Raw genomic sequence first — 18,981 nt, forward strand, 5'->3', positions numbered from 1 at the left:
AGGTGATGCTGTACAATACATTTTTATTTCATGGTGCCAGGAAGGAAACAAAAAGTCCTCCTGTGCTTTTCACATAAACTGTACATATAGCTATTATTAATTTGTCTTCATTTCCATTTTTTATATACATATGTATGTCTACATTAGAGTAATGTGCAAGATCCTGGCAGTAGTGATTCACTGTTAGTGAGAGTAAGTTTTTTTTTTACCAAAACCACATTGTTACAAATTACATATCAAGTTACAGGGATATCATTTTCATAAATACTTGGCACCAAACATAGTAAAGTGAAAAGTTGAATAAATATTTGTCAACTGTCTGGTCTCTTGGGAACGAGGGTGTGTCTTTCAAAATAAAGCTGAGAGGAGTTCTCATGTTAATACACAGGTAACCTAGTAACTTGCAGTACTGCTATAACAACACCTATAATATAAAATAACATCAACAATAACAGCTGTGGGACAAATACTAAACAATATTTTTTGTTTGTTCATTAAAAAGATATAACTACAGTTCACCAACTGAAGCAACCATAATATCCCGAAATGTTATTTAACACCACAATGAATCTTGGTCCAAAGACTAACCACGAACTTAAAAAGCGATCAAAAACTGAACACCAAAGACTTTTCAAAAGTAGTGTTAAATGCAATGTTGCTGGACAATGAGTCATACACTACAGTTATTCACACTATTAAGTCCACCTTAAATGTGTGAAAAAGACATAAAGGCGAAACATTTAAACACTGAATTCATATATTAAAAGTAAAAACTCCACATTTGAATACTATGAAGCCTTTGGAAGATTATTAAATATTTGAAATGTGTGAGTTACATTCAACTGCAAGTATCCTTCATTAAAAATGTTCTAGTTTGACTTGAAAAAGAGTGAACTTGGCTTAACATTTGTTCAGTGATATTTACATCTGACCCTCGGAGGGAAATCCACATACTAGCTATGACTCGTGTTTTACTTCATCCTCGTGAATAAGTGGTTTTTAAACTGTCACTAGTTTGGCAAATCACACATTTATAACAGAGAGCTTTTAATGCAAAGAGTAAAAAATTCTGTGATGACAATCAGCACGATATGTTCTCGCTTGCACATTTGATCACACTTTTACAATGTGTATCTACGTAAAGGGTAGTGCTTCTGTGTAAGTGTCAACTGCTTATCTGTCAGCAGCAGGATCTCTTCTTCTCTGAGTGGATACTGACGAGATGGACAGTCTTCTCCTTTTCTTGGTCTTCTTGCTCTTTTAGAATTCTACCAGACATAATGAGACAAAAATGTAGCAATTTCTAACAGGAACCTTGATGTGCATCATGATGCGCTTCGCCCTTTGTACTTAGATTTGCTCTGAAAATGCAAACGTGCACATGCATCAACTCTGCTCTGTCTTCATCAGTGATTAGTTTGCTCTCCTTGCTCAGTTCCTCACTATGGGAAGGGTCCTCTGGTGAAACCATGATGTAAATTCCACTTGCATCCATTTGGGTTTGTTTTGTAAGTGGTTAAGATGTCATAACAAGTTACTTCATTTGACAGCAATAATTGCAGACTAGCATGTCAGAGTACCCATGCTAACAGTGCTGCTATATGCAATGCATGGCAGTGGGTATCTCTGACGCTCTAGCGTTACATTCGTGGTCTGTGGCTGCTGCTGACACTGCGCATGGACTCCCCCCTTTGAGGACTGACAGAAACCACTCAGAATACTTGGGTGCTAACTACAGTACACGTTTGGCTCATAATCGTAAGTGCTGACATTTGAGAGATGGTGTGAAGGAACCTTTTTTTCATTGTTGTGTCTTGGATGCATTATCTTCCTGTGTAATTTGCTAGATAGTGTTAAGGCGCTAGGGATGTTTGAAAAGGTAACCAGTTCAACCAGTCCATGTACTGAGCTCTCACTCGTGATTTTTTATTTTCCCCAGTAGCAGCTGCGTGGTGGTGTATGTGTGCCAAGGACTGAAACCTCCTGTATAACTGTGAGTGCATTCCATCAGACATATGGCTACTCGTGGGCCCTGCTTACAAGTGCTGGTGTTATCACATACTTTTATTAGACTCTACTGCCTGCAGAACAGGGCTCTCTTTGGACAGGCCGAGTGATACTGGAGCTTCAGGGACTGGTCATGCCATAGGGCCCTTCACATGGTGAGATACCTCACTGCGTTTTCAGAGAACGAAGAATATTCTGGTAACCATTTTGTTATCTTTTCTTTTCTTGTGTCCAAGAGCAGAACCATAATCCCGACTCACACCATAATGCTGTCTACACTCACAAACCTACAGTATCCTAATTTCTAGCAGTAATTTCGTAAAACAGATTACTGTTACTCTTTTACTTTCACTTGGGCATTTTACGTGACTGCTTTCTTTTTGTTACAAACTTTTGACTTATGTCTTTATACAGTGCTTACCACAGTAATTACCAATTAAAGGTAGTTGTAAATACCAAATGTTTTATGTTTTTGTAATGGTTAATCCAGTAGTATGCTCAAGGTGTGTAACTGAAATTATATTTTTAATGCTAAATTGTAATTACTGTTGTCACTGAATAATTTTAAAATGTGCTGTTTTACAAAAAAGCTGTAGAAAACAGTAAAGCACTTTATCATTTTTATTTAATGCCAAATTACAGTTATTTATTTGCCTTCATGAGCAGAAAAATTAGTTTTAGTGGTTAAATCTTAAGCTTGATTAATTATTGACTTCTCACAAGTAAGAAGTCCAGTGTACAAACTCAAACTTGGCTATAAAAATGTGGATTCATATTTTTTTTAATTAAATAACATGTTTCTAATATATTTTTGTTTTCTTGTTTTTATTACAGGTGGTCTAATAAATTTGTTAAGCACTGCATTGTCACATATAACATACATAAAGATGTATATTGGTGCAGGAAGAGGCCAGTCTCACAGATAATCACTCCACGCTTTGCCAAACTAAAGTTTGCCTGCAGGGCAAAATGTTGGTGAAATGTCCTTATTTTTGCTCACCTGGCTAAATGAACCATGGACTCCACGACATTGTATCCAGAGCAGGCGCTGCACTCATAGAACGTCAACTGGCAGTCCTAAAATGATCCAATGAAGGACAGTAAAAGAAAGAATGTATACTTTATTGACCCCCTTGGGGAAACTCCTCTCTGCATTTAACCCATTCACTCTGTGAAGCAGGGGCTGGGAGCCCAATGGCTGCCCGGGGCTGCCGGGGTCCCCACACTGCCCGGGGAGCATTGTGTAGGGACGGTACCTTGCACAGGGGTACCTCAGGGTAGCCGTTCAGTGGATTCGAACCACCGACCTTCCGATCATGGGGAAATAGGATATTTCTGATCTATTCTAAAATGACTTCTGTGCTACCTTGAGAAATGTAGACGATAAATCCTACACTTAAAACTGTAAAAGCACTAAGAAAGAAACATTTCTTATATTTTCTTATTTCTTATAAGACTCTGTCCAGTAACCATAGAAACTACAACACTCGCTAGAGATTAGAAGGATAAAAAAACCTAAATTATGAATATTAATTATTAATTCATGCTTCTTTTAATTCTTTTCTTTTCTTTTAATTATTATTCATGTTTCTTTCATTTGTAGTATGACTGACCAGAAACTAACAGTGACTAAAACAGAATCTCATGCTTAGCAGAACCAACAGACACAGACCTTGGCTAATCTTTCGCCGATACTTTTCTGAACTTCTCTTTCAGTCTCCTTGTCTGTTTTGTTTCCCAGGAGCATAACGGGGATGTCCTCACCTGCCCCTTCCTGTGAAGCCAGATAAGGAAAGAGCACAGGCTAAAACAGATCTGTGTCCACTGGGATTAAAGGGAGTGGTTCATACGTGCCTTGTTTTTTTGTTTTTTTAATTTAATTTGTTTGTTTGTTTTTTATAGCAGGTAAGCAAGATAAAGCAAAACACAAAAATCGGGTAGTGGTGTTTTTGTGACTGGTACTGCCTTACCTTAACACTAGTGAGCCACTGTCTTACAGCTGTGAAACTCTCCTCGGTAGTGATATCATACATCACAACCACACCATCAGCCTTACGAAAGAACTGCTTGGTGATGCTTCGATACCTGCAGGACAAGCAGGAGGAAGTAGCAAAAAGAGACAGTGTTTTGTATTTATGGGTACAGCTTACATAATGGAAAAGTGCTTTTTCTGCCTCTTTACTCAGGTAAAAATATGTAAATGTTTTGTCACCGCATAAGAAAAAAAAATGTTTCGTTTGATCATTGCTCTTCTGTTAGTTGGGAACTTTTGATCACATTAGAGAGACAAATAAGAACTGATTAGAAAGTTTAAAGATCTCAGCCAAATTCCACACCTGACAGTGTCTGAAAACCTCACCTCTCCTGTCCTGCTGTATCCCACAGCTGCAGCGCCACCTGGCTGTTATCCACAGTTATTGTTTTTACACTGTAGTCTATACCTGCACATTCAGACAAAACAAATGACATCATAAGCATATAACGCCAAAGGTTATTATACTTTACAGTTTGATCGTATTTAAGACTACTTCAGCCCTGGATTGACCTTTCATTGCTGACACCACTGCACCCTGAAGAGAAAAAAAACTGCCATAACCAACTGTTACATTTAGTGCTGTGCAGGCAAAAGCTTACAAAGCTCGAGGTCAACCACAGAGCTTCGAATCCTTTTCTCACAGCAGCTAATGTCTGTTTACACTATAAAATACGTACCCACAGTGGCAGAGGTGCCAGGGTGGAAGGCCTCATCACAAAATCGTCGGAGGAGGCAGGTCTTTCCAACACTAGAATTTCCTACCAGGACGATCTTGAAGAGCCGTTCAGGTGCTAAAGTGCTAACTTCCTCCTAAAGAAACAGGATGAACAGGAATAAGACCTAAAGAATATGGGAACTCACTTTTTATTGCCAGTCAACAAAGGCTCACATATTACGTGTGAGATAGTTGACGCTACAACAGCGTGACGAAGCTTACATTCATGCTGTTCTCTTTGCCAACAGGCTGGCCTCTTGGAGACGAGGGGGTTTCCATTTTCTCCATGCTTTGTTGGTGCGAGGCTGAAGACATGCGAGGATGAATATCACTCATTACCAAGTCTATATTGTCTTCATTATCTGAGACCTTCTTTCCTCCATTGCATTCTTGAAGTGGGGTTTGGATTTGACAGTCATTCAGGAAGGAGGGGAGGTGGTCCTCCTCAATTGAAATGATTCTCTGGAGATGTCCTTGGCCTCTTGCTTGTGCTGCACAAAACGGCTGACATGACCCATTGACTAAGCGCTGCCTCATAGAGCTGGAGGTTAGTTCCTCCTCATCCTCACTGCAGATAGAAAGTAACATTGCAAATACAATAAACATTAATACATAAAATAAATAGCCATGGTTGTATAGGCTTTGGCTTGCCTTCCATTTGACACATCTTTCAAAGGTAATGACATTTGTTACCTTTTGAAGACATCTGTATTTATGCGTTTCCCGACACCAATTAAGGGCTTCAAACCCGATGTTTTAGAATTCTTTGGTTTCTGCAGAGTCACAGTGTTTATTTGCAATATGGCACGAGAGCATGATATTTTTAATTATACTCTATTTGCAATATTTTTAAAAAGGACAAAAATAAAATGAACTGAGAGGGTAAATTGAAATAATCAAGGGAATGAAATTGACACATGAAACACACCTGATAGCAAATGTCTCTTTCATCTCGTAAATGTTTGTTCATCTCCCTAAAAAGAAAGAAGGGATAAAAAATAAAGACTGAGAACTTTACTCAAAGTGGTTCAAACATTCAAATATATACGAGGTGCATTTTCTTTGCTCTTCAAATTAAATCTTTTTCGAAAATCTTCTTTATACTTAAATCATCAGGAGACACTTTTCTCTGTTAGATTCAGTTCAGCCTCTTCAGCCCATGTGTCGTTGTTGTTGCGACTGCTGCCATTTTGGTCCACAGCAAGTGTAACGCAACTCGGTCAGATTAAGATCAGATTAAATTGGCTGGTCATGATTATGCCACCTCTTCGCCCTGATGATTAGGATTCTTGTGATGCTCGATAAAGAAATGTTGTCTAATATGTTTTAAAGGAACTGGCTGAATGTGAGCATGCACAGTGTTCCTGCATACTTTCCAGTGATCCAGATAACAGGATAAAACATTGTGCCATTTCAGATAGAAGGCCACTGTCTGTGCTGAATAACAATCATGCTGGACGTCAATATGCGATACAAAAAAAGGGTTCCCATTGCTGCATTATTCATTCATTCATTTCAAATTGTTGGTGCTGCAGACAGAGATGTGAAACCGTCCAAACACGCGGTCTGGAGTTGAAACAGAAAAAAGTCTTTGGATAGCCGGAGAGGAATCGCTGTCACTCACTGTAAAGCAACATTTCTTTCAAAAGCAGCTTTAAATGATCAAAAACTCATCTTCTGAAAAGGCTTTGAGGCTGAGAAACTAATCTGTCCTTCTTTGTTATGGGACTGGTGCACGTAAAAGATGAATTACCAACTGAGATGTTTGCTCCTCAGTGCTGTTCTGATTTAGTTAAACAACAAATCTCACATGAAAACAGAAAGAAATTACTTTTTTGGATAACTTGTTTCGTTTGTAAAAATTGGCTTTGGAGCTCATCAGTGGGAAAGAAATAGAGACAAAACACCCAAAACTGATGTCATGTTTCGGTACACGCCTATTCTTTCTAAAGCGGACGTACAGCTGTACCTTCTTTACTCTGATCCATACCTTAGCAGGTCCAGTTGTTTAAGGAGACTTTCTCGCTCTCTCTGCAGGCCTTCAGTTATTCTGTATATTTCTCTATTTTAAACAACAAGGCATCAGTGATTATTAATACTCTGTGATTGCATTATACTGTATCTTGCATTTACACTTCTCATATATGACTTGAACAAGTTTATAGTCTTTGGAGACAGTTTTTACAGCATCAGTAGTGAAAAATAAACAAAATTAAAAACTCTAACAGACTGTGGGTTCATACAAAATTCAATATATAAGAATAAATGCCATTGAAATCAGAAATACTTACAATATGAGTAAGAGCATGAGTTCAACGAGTCCATATACTTTTGTAAATATTTTTAGATGTTTAATACCTCTTAAACGTCGGGTTTGCGTGATGACAGTAAAAAGTATAGTGGACATTGCTTTGTTTTTACAAATTATATTTATGTTTTCAGTATCAAAGTTTTGCATCCTAATCAATCAGCAACAGATAAGAAATTGAGAAACCAAGAGCTCGAGGTACCAAAACAACAGATAAACCGAGATCAGTCATCGCTTACATCTCTTTGTCTTCATGCAGTCGCGTGGACTGCTCTTGCAGTAAACTCAGCTGCTCCTGTGCCAACATCAGCTCCTGGGAGGTGTGTTCCAGCTCCTGTGCCAACTCATCATTTGTCTGCTTTAGCTTCACATTCTCCACCTTGGTCACATGCTGCTCACTGTGTAGTTCCTGGCACTGACTCTCCAACTGGAGGTAGGTGGGTAGCGAAAAAAGAAAAAAGGAAAAGAAGACACCTCAGATAAGATAGATGAATATAACTGGTTACATCAGGCACTGTCTCAGCATTTCATAAAGACTAAATATAAAGTGCCTGATGCTACTTTAACTTCTATTAATATGATGAATGTTAGTAGACAGCATGAAGCTAGGATACAGTAACATCAGATATGTTACTGCATTAAGATCAGATTAGATTAGCCAGTCATGATTATACAGCCTCTTCACCCTCGCGTTTAGGATTCTTGTCCGGCTCAATAATGTGAAGTTAGGGTTAAAGGAGTTGTCTGAATGTGAGCATGCAGGATGCTCCTGTATACTTTATGCATTTTTCCAGTTATGATTCAGGTAACAGGATAAAACAGTGTGCTGTTTCAACTAGAAGCTCAAAGTCTGTGGGGAAAAACAATCCCATTGGACAGGTGTCAAAATGCCACATAGATGCACAAGGAAAGAAAAAACTGAGTTTGCTGCATTGTAATTTTTGGACACTGTGTTGAGTTATTTTCCTGTTGCATTATTCATCCTTTCGTTTTAAAATGTTGGTGCTGCTGACAGAGACATGTGAAACTGTCCAAACACTTGTGGTCTGGAGTGCACTCGGTGCATAAACCAGTAAAGGAGAATAATAAGCATTACCAGACTGAATGCTGTTTAAGTTTTCGCAGCCATTATGATGTATGGTTGATTGTTCTGCATAAACAGCAAAGCCTCATGACCAGAACTAATTTTCAGCTTGGTAATTAATCATAAAAGCATAAAGGTGTGATATAACCTGCTACTATCTGTCTAGCATTTATGGCCAAGAGTGAATTACTTTATGACTCCATTCTGTTATCTGTCGTGTCTCACATGTTTTCCTGTTTTAACAACTGAATTTACCTCACTTGGGTTAAAGAGTTTCATCTGTAATTTATTTTCTCTCTATTAGATTTCATCTAAATACTCCAGTGTGGGACAGTGGAGGAAATCATTCTCACTCTTTTCTGTTTCTGGAAGAGTTGGTCCAGCTCCTTCTCCTTACGGGACAGCTGCAGCTCCAGGTCCTGACTGCGAGACAGAAACCGCTCATAGTCCTTCAGTGGACAAAGAGCAAAGTTGAAATGTCAGATTAAAATGCAAAACATCTGACAGAGCAAAGATAAGTCGACTCTAACAGAAAACACCAGTAATTGCTTTGTACCTGCAGCACAATTCTCTCCTTTTCACTTTTTATTTGCTGCTCCATCTCCTCATATAGTCGCTGGATCTCATTATCATGTGTTGCTGCTTTCCTGATTAGATATAATAGTTAGATGTAATGTTGTGCAATATATATAAATAACCCTGTTGACATAACAGATCTATAAAATTGATCACTAAAATAATAATGCAATAGAGAGAAAAAGCTTCTGTAAATGATTTACACAGTGATTAAGGAGCTTTGTCGCAGCACTGATAGTCATTCAAATCTGAAAAACCTCTAATAATATTTCAGCCTTTCATGATGACTGCATCAAATATACATGAATGTTTTCTGACCTTTTGAGAGCACTCTCCATCTCCCTCTTCTCCTGGTTGGCCTCTCGGATCTGGGATGTCACTCTACCTAGGAAGTCCTCAAAATTGGATAAAAGGTGTGGTTCATCCCGGCGCAGCTGGGCCCAAAGACTGCGCACTTCAGCAGGACTGATGGGACAAAATTAAGCAGATAATTGCAGCAGCTAAGCCAATTCATTTACTGATATCAGATGTCTTTGTCACAAGGGTTCATGAGGAAAAAAGTACCGTTATTTGGAAGAAAAACAGAAGTAATACGGCAGGGCACACTTTTACCACAGCAACAGCACATGACAATAACAATGAATAAAAGCAGCTCCACTATGTGATACACATAGTTTTTAAAAGGATATTTTATGTTTAACCTTGAGAAATCAATCATTAGTATTACACTGTAAGAATCTAACTATAACACTCTTCTTGCTGGTGTAAATGTTTTTTTATGTGCTTCGAGGTCTACAACCAATGCATTAAGAAAACAGGAGTCAGAGGTTGTTTGTACACTGTCACTACGTCCATATAATAAACTCTACAAACATGAAAATTTAGTATTTTCTAGACGGGAAGTTGCAGCCGCTCACAGTGAAGGAATTTTCCCAATTTGCTTGGAAAGCATTTGCTTCAGAGCTTAAATTCTGTTTGGCGAGCTCTCTGTGAGTCTGACCTGGTACGGCCTATTGTCTTCTGACAGCTGACCCCGCAGTGCTACACACACACTCAGAATTTCTTCAGAAATGTTCCCGTTCCCCTCTGTTCCCTGGCATCAAACTAGATCTCCAATTTCGTTGTACCCTGTACAATGACAATAAAGGCTATTCTATTCTATGCCACATTTTTAATGTTAGTTCATCTCTATTTCCCTCATTCAGTTTATCTTGGTGTAAAATTTGCTGTATTTTATTTTAGATCTCCTAACTTTGTTTAGTGCTAAAAAACAAACAAACAATGACTTTAAGGTAGATGATATGTGGTTGGTGCAAAATTATAGCTTTTGACTTAAAATGGGACACTAATACCGAAAGTCACAAGATGCTGTGTGAAGGTTCTCCATCCTGAAAGTCTTTCACACCTTCAGACCCTGAAATTGCTAAATATTGGTCAAAGACCAAACAGCTTTGGGTCAATGCAGGTGGAGCCCCTAATGCCCTCCTAAGTGGCTGTAATCAGAATCAGAATACTTTATTAATCCCAGAGGATATTATGTGGTCACAGTTTCTCCAACACAGTAAGAATAGCAACTAACTAAAGTAAATTAAATAATACAATTTATTATATATTGCAAATATATTACAAAATATGGAAAATATAACAACAGCTCTAATAAATACAAGCTGTAAATTATAAATATCCCAGTACATTACACAAAATAAAAAATATATGAAATAAAAGCAACAAGTGTTGATTTCTGGAACATCTGTAAACTGTTACATTGTATTCCTACTATGGAACAGAATAACAGCAGGTTATCAACATACCTTTAGGTTATTAGACTAGGAAAGTCAGAAACATTTTGAAATATTCATTCTCCAGGTCTGCCCAAAATCAATATCAGTTAGTGCTGCACAAATTCATCTGAACTAAAATGTCATTGTTCACCTCTGACCAGGTAGGTGGAAGCCAACAGGATGTGTAAGTCTGACATCCACCTCCACTACTGTTTACTTTTATTGAGTTAGAGTTGCTTGTTAAAGGTTAGTCTAGTCATGCATTTCGTAAGAGTCTGTCACTACATAGCTTTCACGCTAACAAAGAAAACTCTAAACAGACCACAACAGGAGCTACTGAGAAGCAGTCGTAAAAGAGGAAAAAACATGAAAGTTTACATTAATGAGGTTTGTGAAGGAAGTTTTAAGTATAAAGATTTTGAGGAAGTCAAGTTTCTTTGAAAATTCTAATGCTTAACACTAAATTACTATGTTTTTGATGTAATCATGTAAAAATGACTTGAATTTTTAAGCAGACGTACTCTACCAAGCGGCAAGAGGTTTGCTTATAAGTGGAAACAACGTTTTTCTCAGGCTGATTAAAGTGTCAGGCTTTAAATTTTAAATGAAAACCTATTTAATGTACAAAATGCACAAAGGTGTGCAAAGACATGAAAACAGACCTAATACACTCATACGGTACTCACTCTTCAAAGACATTGTTGGCTCCAAGGCTCTCCATAAGCATGCAAAAGTGTTTTTCCTCCTCATCCTCTTCTGCTTTTGCCAGACCCTCTTCTGTGTGTGTCTGGTACAGGACCTCTGGCAAGCTGTTCTTCTCCCCCATGACTTCCTCTTCAGACATGGTATTACCAAACAAAAAGGAACCTAAAACAAAGATCGAGAGCTTAGATGATTAATAAGAAGTGCGATCCTACTATTTGAACATGAAACAGAGTGAAAACATACTAAAGCCGGAGGAGAACTCTTCCAGGGTGAGGTATCCGTTGTTATCAGAATCAAGGGTATCAAATACATTCTCCAACTCCTCCGCACTTAGAGGAAGCTCGCTGTTCAGCCTCTGTTAATCGAGACAGAAAATACAGCAGATATTCAAGGACATTATTAGTACTGTAACTTCATAGTAGAGTTTTATAAGGAGAGTCGTGCGCAGTGGAAATTGTGAGCTACGGAACAGTCGGGTTATTTTCCCTTTATTCCTGGTGATTCTGAAGTGAACCAAATAAATGCTAGAGCTTCTTTAACAGATATACATCTTGTTTAGCAAAACACTGCTTCACACACATGCAGTGAAACAATCTTCCTCGTGTAGCTAGAGCCTTCAGTTTGTGACCATTGGCATCTCCACTGGAAATGATGGCGATGCAAGACTATCAATCTCTCTTAACATATGAGCTTTTCATAATCTTTAAGAATTTAAGGCTTTAAAGGGTTAATCCAAAGGAACGTGGGAAAGAGAGTGTCTCCTAAAGAACTGCTCATGACAGCAACTTCTCTTCTTTAACAAAAGCCAACACAACCACACCTCTGCAAGCAGTTCGAGTTTGTGTGATGTTTACACTGTTGCAAATGTTGACTGATGCTCACCCTTAAAATCTAGGGCAGGGACACAGAAAAGATACCATCTTTCTACAACTATCAGCTGTTCCTGTGAAGTGTTATCTGAAGAACATATCCCTTATGTTGGCAAACACTTCAACTGTAAAGCCATCCTCTTCGTGATCGTGGTTGGAAACGTATTTTAAGCTGTGAAGCCAAGTGAAAATGACTCAGCCACTGAAACTGCAATGTCAACAGTGAAAATAAACTCAAGCAGCACTGTTTATTTAGCCGTTATATCGTCACAGTCTTTGTCAGCTGAAAGCAAAGTGTGAAAACAAACCCTGTAACACGACGAGGTATTGCCTTTAAGTAGAGAGCAGTCAGTGCAGATGTTCATATAAATAATTTTGAGGACTGGACTGCCGTCATCATTACTAAATTAGAAACCATTATCATAAACCACAGATCAAAGCTTATCTTCTATGTGTTTGTCCTCCTCAGAGCAAGAGCCCAGGAGTGCTTCATCAAAGTGTAAGCCGTGGCCTGGCTGAATATCTGAGGGGCAAATAATCTGCACAATAATGTGAGTGGAGGAGTTGCATGACAAAGCTTCCGCATGGCTCTCTGTCTCTGAGTGTCTATTATGTCGCTTTGAAAAGGGTGCGCATGTCATATCCGTGTCCTGTTCAGCATCATTAATGAGTGCACAGACACATCCCTGCATATTATTCTGGATAAATGATGACCTGTTATCTTTAAACACAATAAAAATGTGATGTGTAAACTGTGGTTTTACAATAAAGATTGAAACAGAGAAAAAACTTAACTGATTAGGAATGATTAAAGTTGGTAGTAATGATGTTTTCTAATTCTTCTACTGGCTACTATTAATGACATTATTTTTAGTAATGTTAAAACACAGATAATTACACTAGTTTAAAGATAGCAGAACTTTATCAGTCATCCTTAAACCAGAAGCCTCACCTGCATGTCCCGTCGGGTGATGAAACCCTTGTTCTCGATGTCGCACATCTGGAAGAACTCGTGGGTTTTCTCCAGAATAGTGTTCTGTCCAACGTTCCCGTTCCCACTCGTACTTGCCTCATCGTTGCTTTCTTGGCTTTGCCAGGCGGTATGGGTCAACATGGAGTTCATGGCACTGGTGTTGGCACATGGAGCAGTAAAAGCTGCCATGGTAACTATGAGTTTGTTGATAGAAGATCGTTTGCCACGTCCTTCATATGAGCCAGGCACAGACTGAGGCGTGTAGGAAAAAGATCCCAGACGAGTGGAGCTTCAGACTGCTGAACATCTGAGGCTTTCACCAATGTCACCGACTGTCATCTCTTAGCAACCACCTCTTTAATTACCAGATCAAACCTATAAGAGAGACAGACAGAGTGTTCAGTTATGACTGCTTTCCCATTAAATATACATTTTTTTGTTGTTCTATATACAAAAGTACATAAAATTGTATAGAAATTAGAGATTTGTGTAAAAACATGAAGTCTATAAAAGGGAGTTTTGTTTGATACATCTAATTAAACTTAAAAGAATTTGAATACAAACACAAATATTAATTGGTTATAATCGTTTAACAGACAAGAACCACTCATTTAAAATGTGTAGGTCCTTTCTCTCTTCCTGCCACAAAACCTGATTCTGTTTTTGACTTGCATAGTATGTGCTGCACACCTAAAACTACTGCTGCTCTTCTCTCTACATTCAGGGATGACAAGTAAACCCAAAACTGCAGCTGAAACTTGTGGTATGACGAGGGTGGTCTTTGCCAGGAAATATTGACTGATTACTCTATTACTGGTGGGTTTTATGCAGACAACAGTTCTGTGTGCATTGGTTTGGAAGACTGCCTTCAACTTGTGCACCGTGACTTTGCTCAATCGATTTATAAACAGCAGCTTCTGAAGCTGTGTGTGATGACCTACGCAAATGCAGACATGTGGAACAGACAGAGGAAAAATCTGACATGCATGTAGGCAGGTAAATGAACAGATGAGAAAGCAGGTTCAGACACACACTGGCAAACCCACATGGAAGGACCTTCAAACTTAAGGGCAAGTCAAGTGATTCATATTTGCTTTGCTCATAAAGTTGACTTAAAAATGTCTGCACTATATTTAATCTAAACTAGTTTGGCAAACCTTGACGATAAAGTCAACATTTTACCAAAGATTTAACTTTTTACATTTATCTATTACAGCATTTGGTTTTCAGCCTCTCAATGTTTGCATAAAGTGGTAAGCAATATTAGCTATTGTTTAATATGCTACACTTTGTGTAACATTTATCATGTCAAGCCTCACGAGGTCTATGCAAAAGACAATGATTAAGAATTTCAGAGGAAACAAGAAAGGGAACTAAGGTGAATTGCTGTTTCAAGAGGGTGATGTAGTGCTTTTTTCCTCAGGCTCATAATATTAACAATGATATTGACTATAATCGTTACAGCCTTTAACCACATAAGCACACAAGGTTAATGCCTCCTGTGTTGAAACTTGGAAATGTTGTCTATTCTTTTAGAGAAAACAAATAATTTTTTTTTTTTTAAACTACCTATGTAATGCCTGGATCCTTGTTTTCACTGCCAATTTTAGATCTGGCACGTCAATTATCAGAACTGCAAATAACATAATATTTGTTTAGAAAGAAAACTGTCCCTTTCCTAAGATCCAGTGTTTAAACACATAAAAGGTACCTACCTGCTTTGCATAGCTGCCTTATCTGTCTCTGGGGTTGGCATGTAACAGCTGTTAGAGCTACAGCAGTTAGCAACATTTAAGCAAACATTGTGGTCAGGGCTAGACTGAGACAATTTAAGTTGTTGGTCTCCAACTAACCACAACAGTCCTAACCATTATTTTCCCTTCTTTCAACTAGCCTGAAACAGATCAATAACTGGCAAAAACTGAGGTGCCATTTCTCAGACCTGTTCATGTCAACTACAATTAAATATAAAGTGTAATAATAATGAGAAAATTTTTAACAAGTTGACTAAAAAAACAAAACAAAAACGTGGACTTTGCAACACATCTTCAGAATATTTCACAACATGTAAACTGTCCTCTGCTTTCTTCCTCTTATAAAAATTGATAAACTGTCACACTTGTATTTTGAACCTGTATTTACAGAAAATACATTTTAATGCACAGCTTAAAACTAACGACTGGGACTGTTTGTATTTAAGTTCAGTGGGTCATAACCTCCCGTCTTCTGCCAAGTCGTCCAATGTTTTTATATCGCTACATGTGTCGTCAGGATATTTCACGTATTACAGGCTGCCAAACAAAAATATTCACTCAACTTCCTAAAAAGTCATCGGCATTTAAATATAACAACCGTCGATCTTCCGCCACAGGGTGGAGTATGTGCAACTTCAATTTGTTAAATGAATACTAGTTACACCTGTCAAGCAGTCAAATTAATCGTCACATGCACATTGTAAATATAGCGAAATGAAAGCGGGGACAACGCTTGTGGTAAACGAGACAAAACTAAGAGAATAGAATAGCCCGGGTTTCAGTTCACGTGTGGCTTGACAAGTTAAAACGTAATGTTTACTTCATTTCCGATGTTGTAAAACTTCCTGTGGCAACTGAAATCTTCTCAATATAAAAGTAGTGCAATAACAACAGTGCAAACAAACGTATTGCATGAACATATTAAAGAGGACTTCCCGAAAACATACAGTTGTAACGTTTGGCTAGCAGCAACGAGAATGTGCAACCTGTTACTAAGTATTTAGCGGCGAATGGGTAAAGTACGTACCGGTGACTAAAAAGTAGAATTCAAGTAGAAGAAAATAAATATCTTGCGCTGTATCAGCGTCATCCGCTTCATATGAAGTTCACTGTTTACTATAAACTCCCTTGTGTGGTTGCGTGTGTGTGTAAAGGAACTTGAGTGAGCAGCACTGACGGGGCAAACTCGGAGGGAGGGACTTCAGCCAAGTCATCGCTGGTAACCGTAGCAACGCTAACAAGGAAGTCCACACGTGGTAAACAGCCACTCAGCAGCCACCATCATCCGCGAGGAAACTTATACATCTTGTAAGATGTGTTATCTTTCTTGGTAGTATTAGCAGTATTTCCTCATACTACACTAACTTTGTAAAGTATGAGGAAATAACCCAAATTCATTTTAAGAGAATGTGCCCTGCAGTCGCTGTTTGTTTTAAGATACAAAAGAGAGGTCGTGTCGTTGTTTTCCCGAATGAGAAACTGGTTTTACCTGTAATGAATCCTTATGTCTACACAAGATCCATCGTATTGTGTGAGTATTCACATTTTTGTTTATGGTAGACACTGATGAAGGAATTTAATTGGAAAATAAGGACAAAATTATAAACTAAAAAATTCATTATTCTATTTATATTGGGCGAGTTTAACTAGACTAGGAGTTTAACTAGACTTGGCCTATTTATGTAAAAAATTGAAATAGGCCTGTTTGTACTCTGAAACTCAAGGTCTTGAACCTCAACATATGAAAATCACCTGAATGAAGCTAGCCAGATAGCAGTGCTAACTCCAGAGTGATAGTCTGGCCGCTCTCTGACAAGTTTCAGAGCCCAAGCTGTACATTGAAGTAACCCTACCTATATATACTGTCAACCTCAAGCACTAGCTCAGGGTTAACTGAGCTACAGGTGATATTCCATGTCCCCAAAGCCAGATTCGGACAGCCAGAACCTCTGCTCCTGACCTGCCCCTCCTGCAAACGCAATTAACTATGTTACATAATATGTAACATATTCATATTATGTGAAGATACCATGCGCGTACTGATGCGGCACCAATGATAGCCAGGTGATTGTCATGTCATTGGGCGATTTAATCTGTATTTTCCTTTTAAGATTGCTTTCAACCACCAAAAGCGTTGGGTAACTTTTCAAAAAAAAAAAAAAAAAATCGAGTGCATGTAATGAAACCTACCTCTGAAATGTAGTGAAGCAAAAATAGATAAAAGTACCTCTAAAGCATTCATTAAGAGAAAAAAAGATAAATTAACCTCAACTTTCCATGAAAGAATTTCTATCTTCTTTTTTTCCAAAAAAATCTTCAAAATTGTTTTTGTTTATGCAACAGCAGACTATTAGTTTTGTTCTTCAGTTGTAATACCAATGAGTCACAGATGAGGGCACTACAGGATGTGTTATAGATTTGCTGACATGAACTCAAACACTTTTCAACACCAGCTTTGCCATCATAAAACAGGAAACTTATGTTTATTAAGCTGCTTTTATAAAGGATATTATAGTAGTTATTGACCTTTCAACAAACTCCAGCAAGTTCTTGGCTCTCCATCTGGCCTGATATTGTCTAATAAATGGTGCAGATGAGTTTGGACCTACTTTTATAACTAGTGAGTCTAAGCTGCAGGGGGAAGCCTTATAATATACCATAAAAATGTGTCTGTACAGCAGCCAAACAGGTGTGAAAGCACTCTCCCAGGCCACGTTTGTCACAGTTTCCCATTTCACAGACTGAAACTACATGGATGTTCCACATGTGTGACAATGATGAGAGCCCTTGAGCTTTCAGTGTCCTCCTCTTGAGGATGTTTTTGAAAGGCTGATTTGCAGCAAGCAGATGCATGCAAAGTGATGCTTCAGTTGAGATTTAGGAGCCAGATGTGTTTACACTGGGGGACACTGAGTAATGATCAATGCCATAGCACACATTTCTTCCATGAATGAAGATTCCAACAGTAAGTAAATATATTTCACAATGTTTTATGTAGTTTCAAGTCTGTATTTGTATGTGTTTTTTATTGTTTTTATGCAAAGTTGATACCTAAAACAAAACTGGATAGTTTCTGTTCTCATAGCCATGCAGAAATCTACTACAATAGGAAATCTTTTCCAGTACATTGAAGAACCAGTGCACATTCACAAAAAGAGATGACTGGTGGAGAAGAGAGGATGACGTGTATAGTCACTGTCGCCGCACAGCCCTGGTTTAAGGTCTCGGAAGGGTTGACATCACACTTGGAGACTTTCATTCTGTTCTGCATCTCAAAGTATGAGGGGGTGTGTGGTCGGGGGCCTGGAGTCATCTGTGCCACTACTTTAGTGGTCTTTCAATGTCTTTGGGATGATGCTGGCTATGATCAGAGATATCCTAGTCTCACTGCATGCATGAGGACAGCATTTCCATTTTAAAGCGTTGGCCTTTGCTGTGTCTTTGAGACTATGGGTCTGGGTTTTTATTATGTATGTATCCCAGGAAAAACTGAAAAACACATTCACATTTTTGTGCTGCATCAAAAAAAAAAACTGCAAAACTTTATGGAGAGTATTTGATCCTTATAATTTCACAATCACTGTCTGGATAAACAATTCAAAACTCTCACATCCATACTTTAAAGAGTTCTTTTCCTCCCATTCTGACTCCACATTTAGATCATTTTTGACAGCTATGAGGCAGTGCATTTGCCTCTTTCATTTAAGACTGGCATTCAGGCTTCATTTCCTTCACTGCCCTTTTTCTTAAGGTTCACTTGTATTTTTTGTCATGGCCTTGACATGACTTTAACTTGGTTTTTGGGTTTTTTAGGTTTAATTAAAAGACAAGTCTGTTTGCAACAATAACTGGGGATAGTTCCCTGACTTCTTTTACTATAATTCATGCCATTGCATTGAGCACTCATGCTCAAAGTATGTGAAGGTGTGTTTATGGCCGAATGACATTTTAAGACATTTTCACATAAATATGTGTAGTACAGCTGTTTTGTCTGTCCAATGTTTTGTTACATTCTAAGACTATATTATCATCACAACTAATACATTTGTTTTTGAATAAATTCTTTTGTCAAAACAATTGCCAGAAAGACTTTGGCAAAGCGTGCATCTTTACTCGTAGCTCTCTTTCTTCTCATCTGAAGATGCAGTCTAGGATTTGAGTTGTCTGTTCCAGG

The 18,981-nt window shown here is 38.2% G+C and overlaps 1 protein-coding gene across 2 annotated transcripts; it reads right to left on the minus strand.

The window, feature by feature from the left end:
* Nucleotides 1–6: 6 nt before the first annotated feature.
* On the minus strand, nt 7–16,004 carry cracr2aa (calcium release activated channel regulator 2Aa). Of its 2 annotated transcripts, none has more exons than XM_005471099.4 (18): nt 15,835–16,004; nt 13,033–13,428; nt 11,455–11,566; nt 11,193–11,373; nt 9,044–9,190; nt 8,706–8,796; nt 8,503–8,598; nt 7,305–7,492; nt 6,748–6,819; nt 5,686–5,731; nt 5,451–5,530; nt 4,980–5,325; nt 4,720–4,852; nt 4,367–4,448; nt 3,978–4,092; nt 3,680–3,781; nt 3,008–3,084; nt 7–1,268 (listed from the first exon to the last, which is right to left on the minus strand). In XM_005471099.4, the coding sequence occupies exons 2-18, from the start codon at nt 13,240–13,242 to the stop codon at nt 1,181–1,183; spliced, it is 2,166 nt and encodes a 721-aa protein (XP_005471156.1). In that variant the 5' UTR covers nt 13,243–13,428; nt 15,835–16,004; the 3' UTR covers nt 7–1,180. The 2 variants fall into 2 exon arrangements, with proteins under 2 accessions (XP_005471156.1, XP_019217463.1); XM_019361918.2 differs by lacking the exon at nt 15,835–16,004 and adding an exon at nt 14,769–14,909.
* Between the last annotated feature and the right edge of the window lie 2,977 nt (nt 16,005–18,981).

The sequence above is a fragment of the Oreochromis niloticus genome, linkage group LG7 (assembly GCF_001858045.2).
Source record: "Oreochromis niloticus isolate F11D_XX linkage group LG7, O_niloticus_UMD_NMBU, whole genome shotgun sequence".
In the NCBI taxonomy this organism is placed as follows: Eukaryota; Metazoa; Chordata; class Actinopteri; order Cichliformes; family Cichlidae; genus Oreochromis; species Oreochromis niloticus.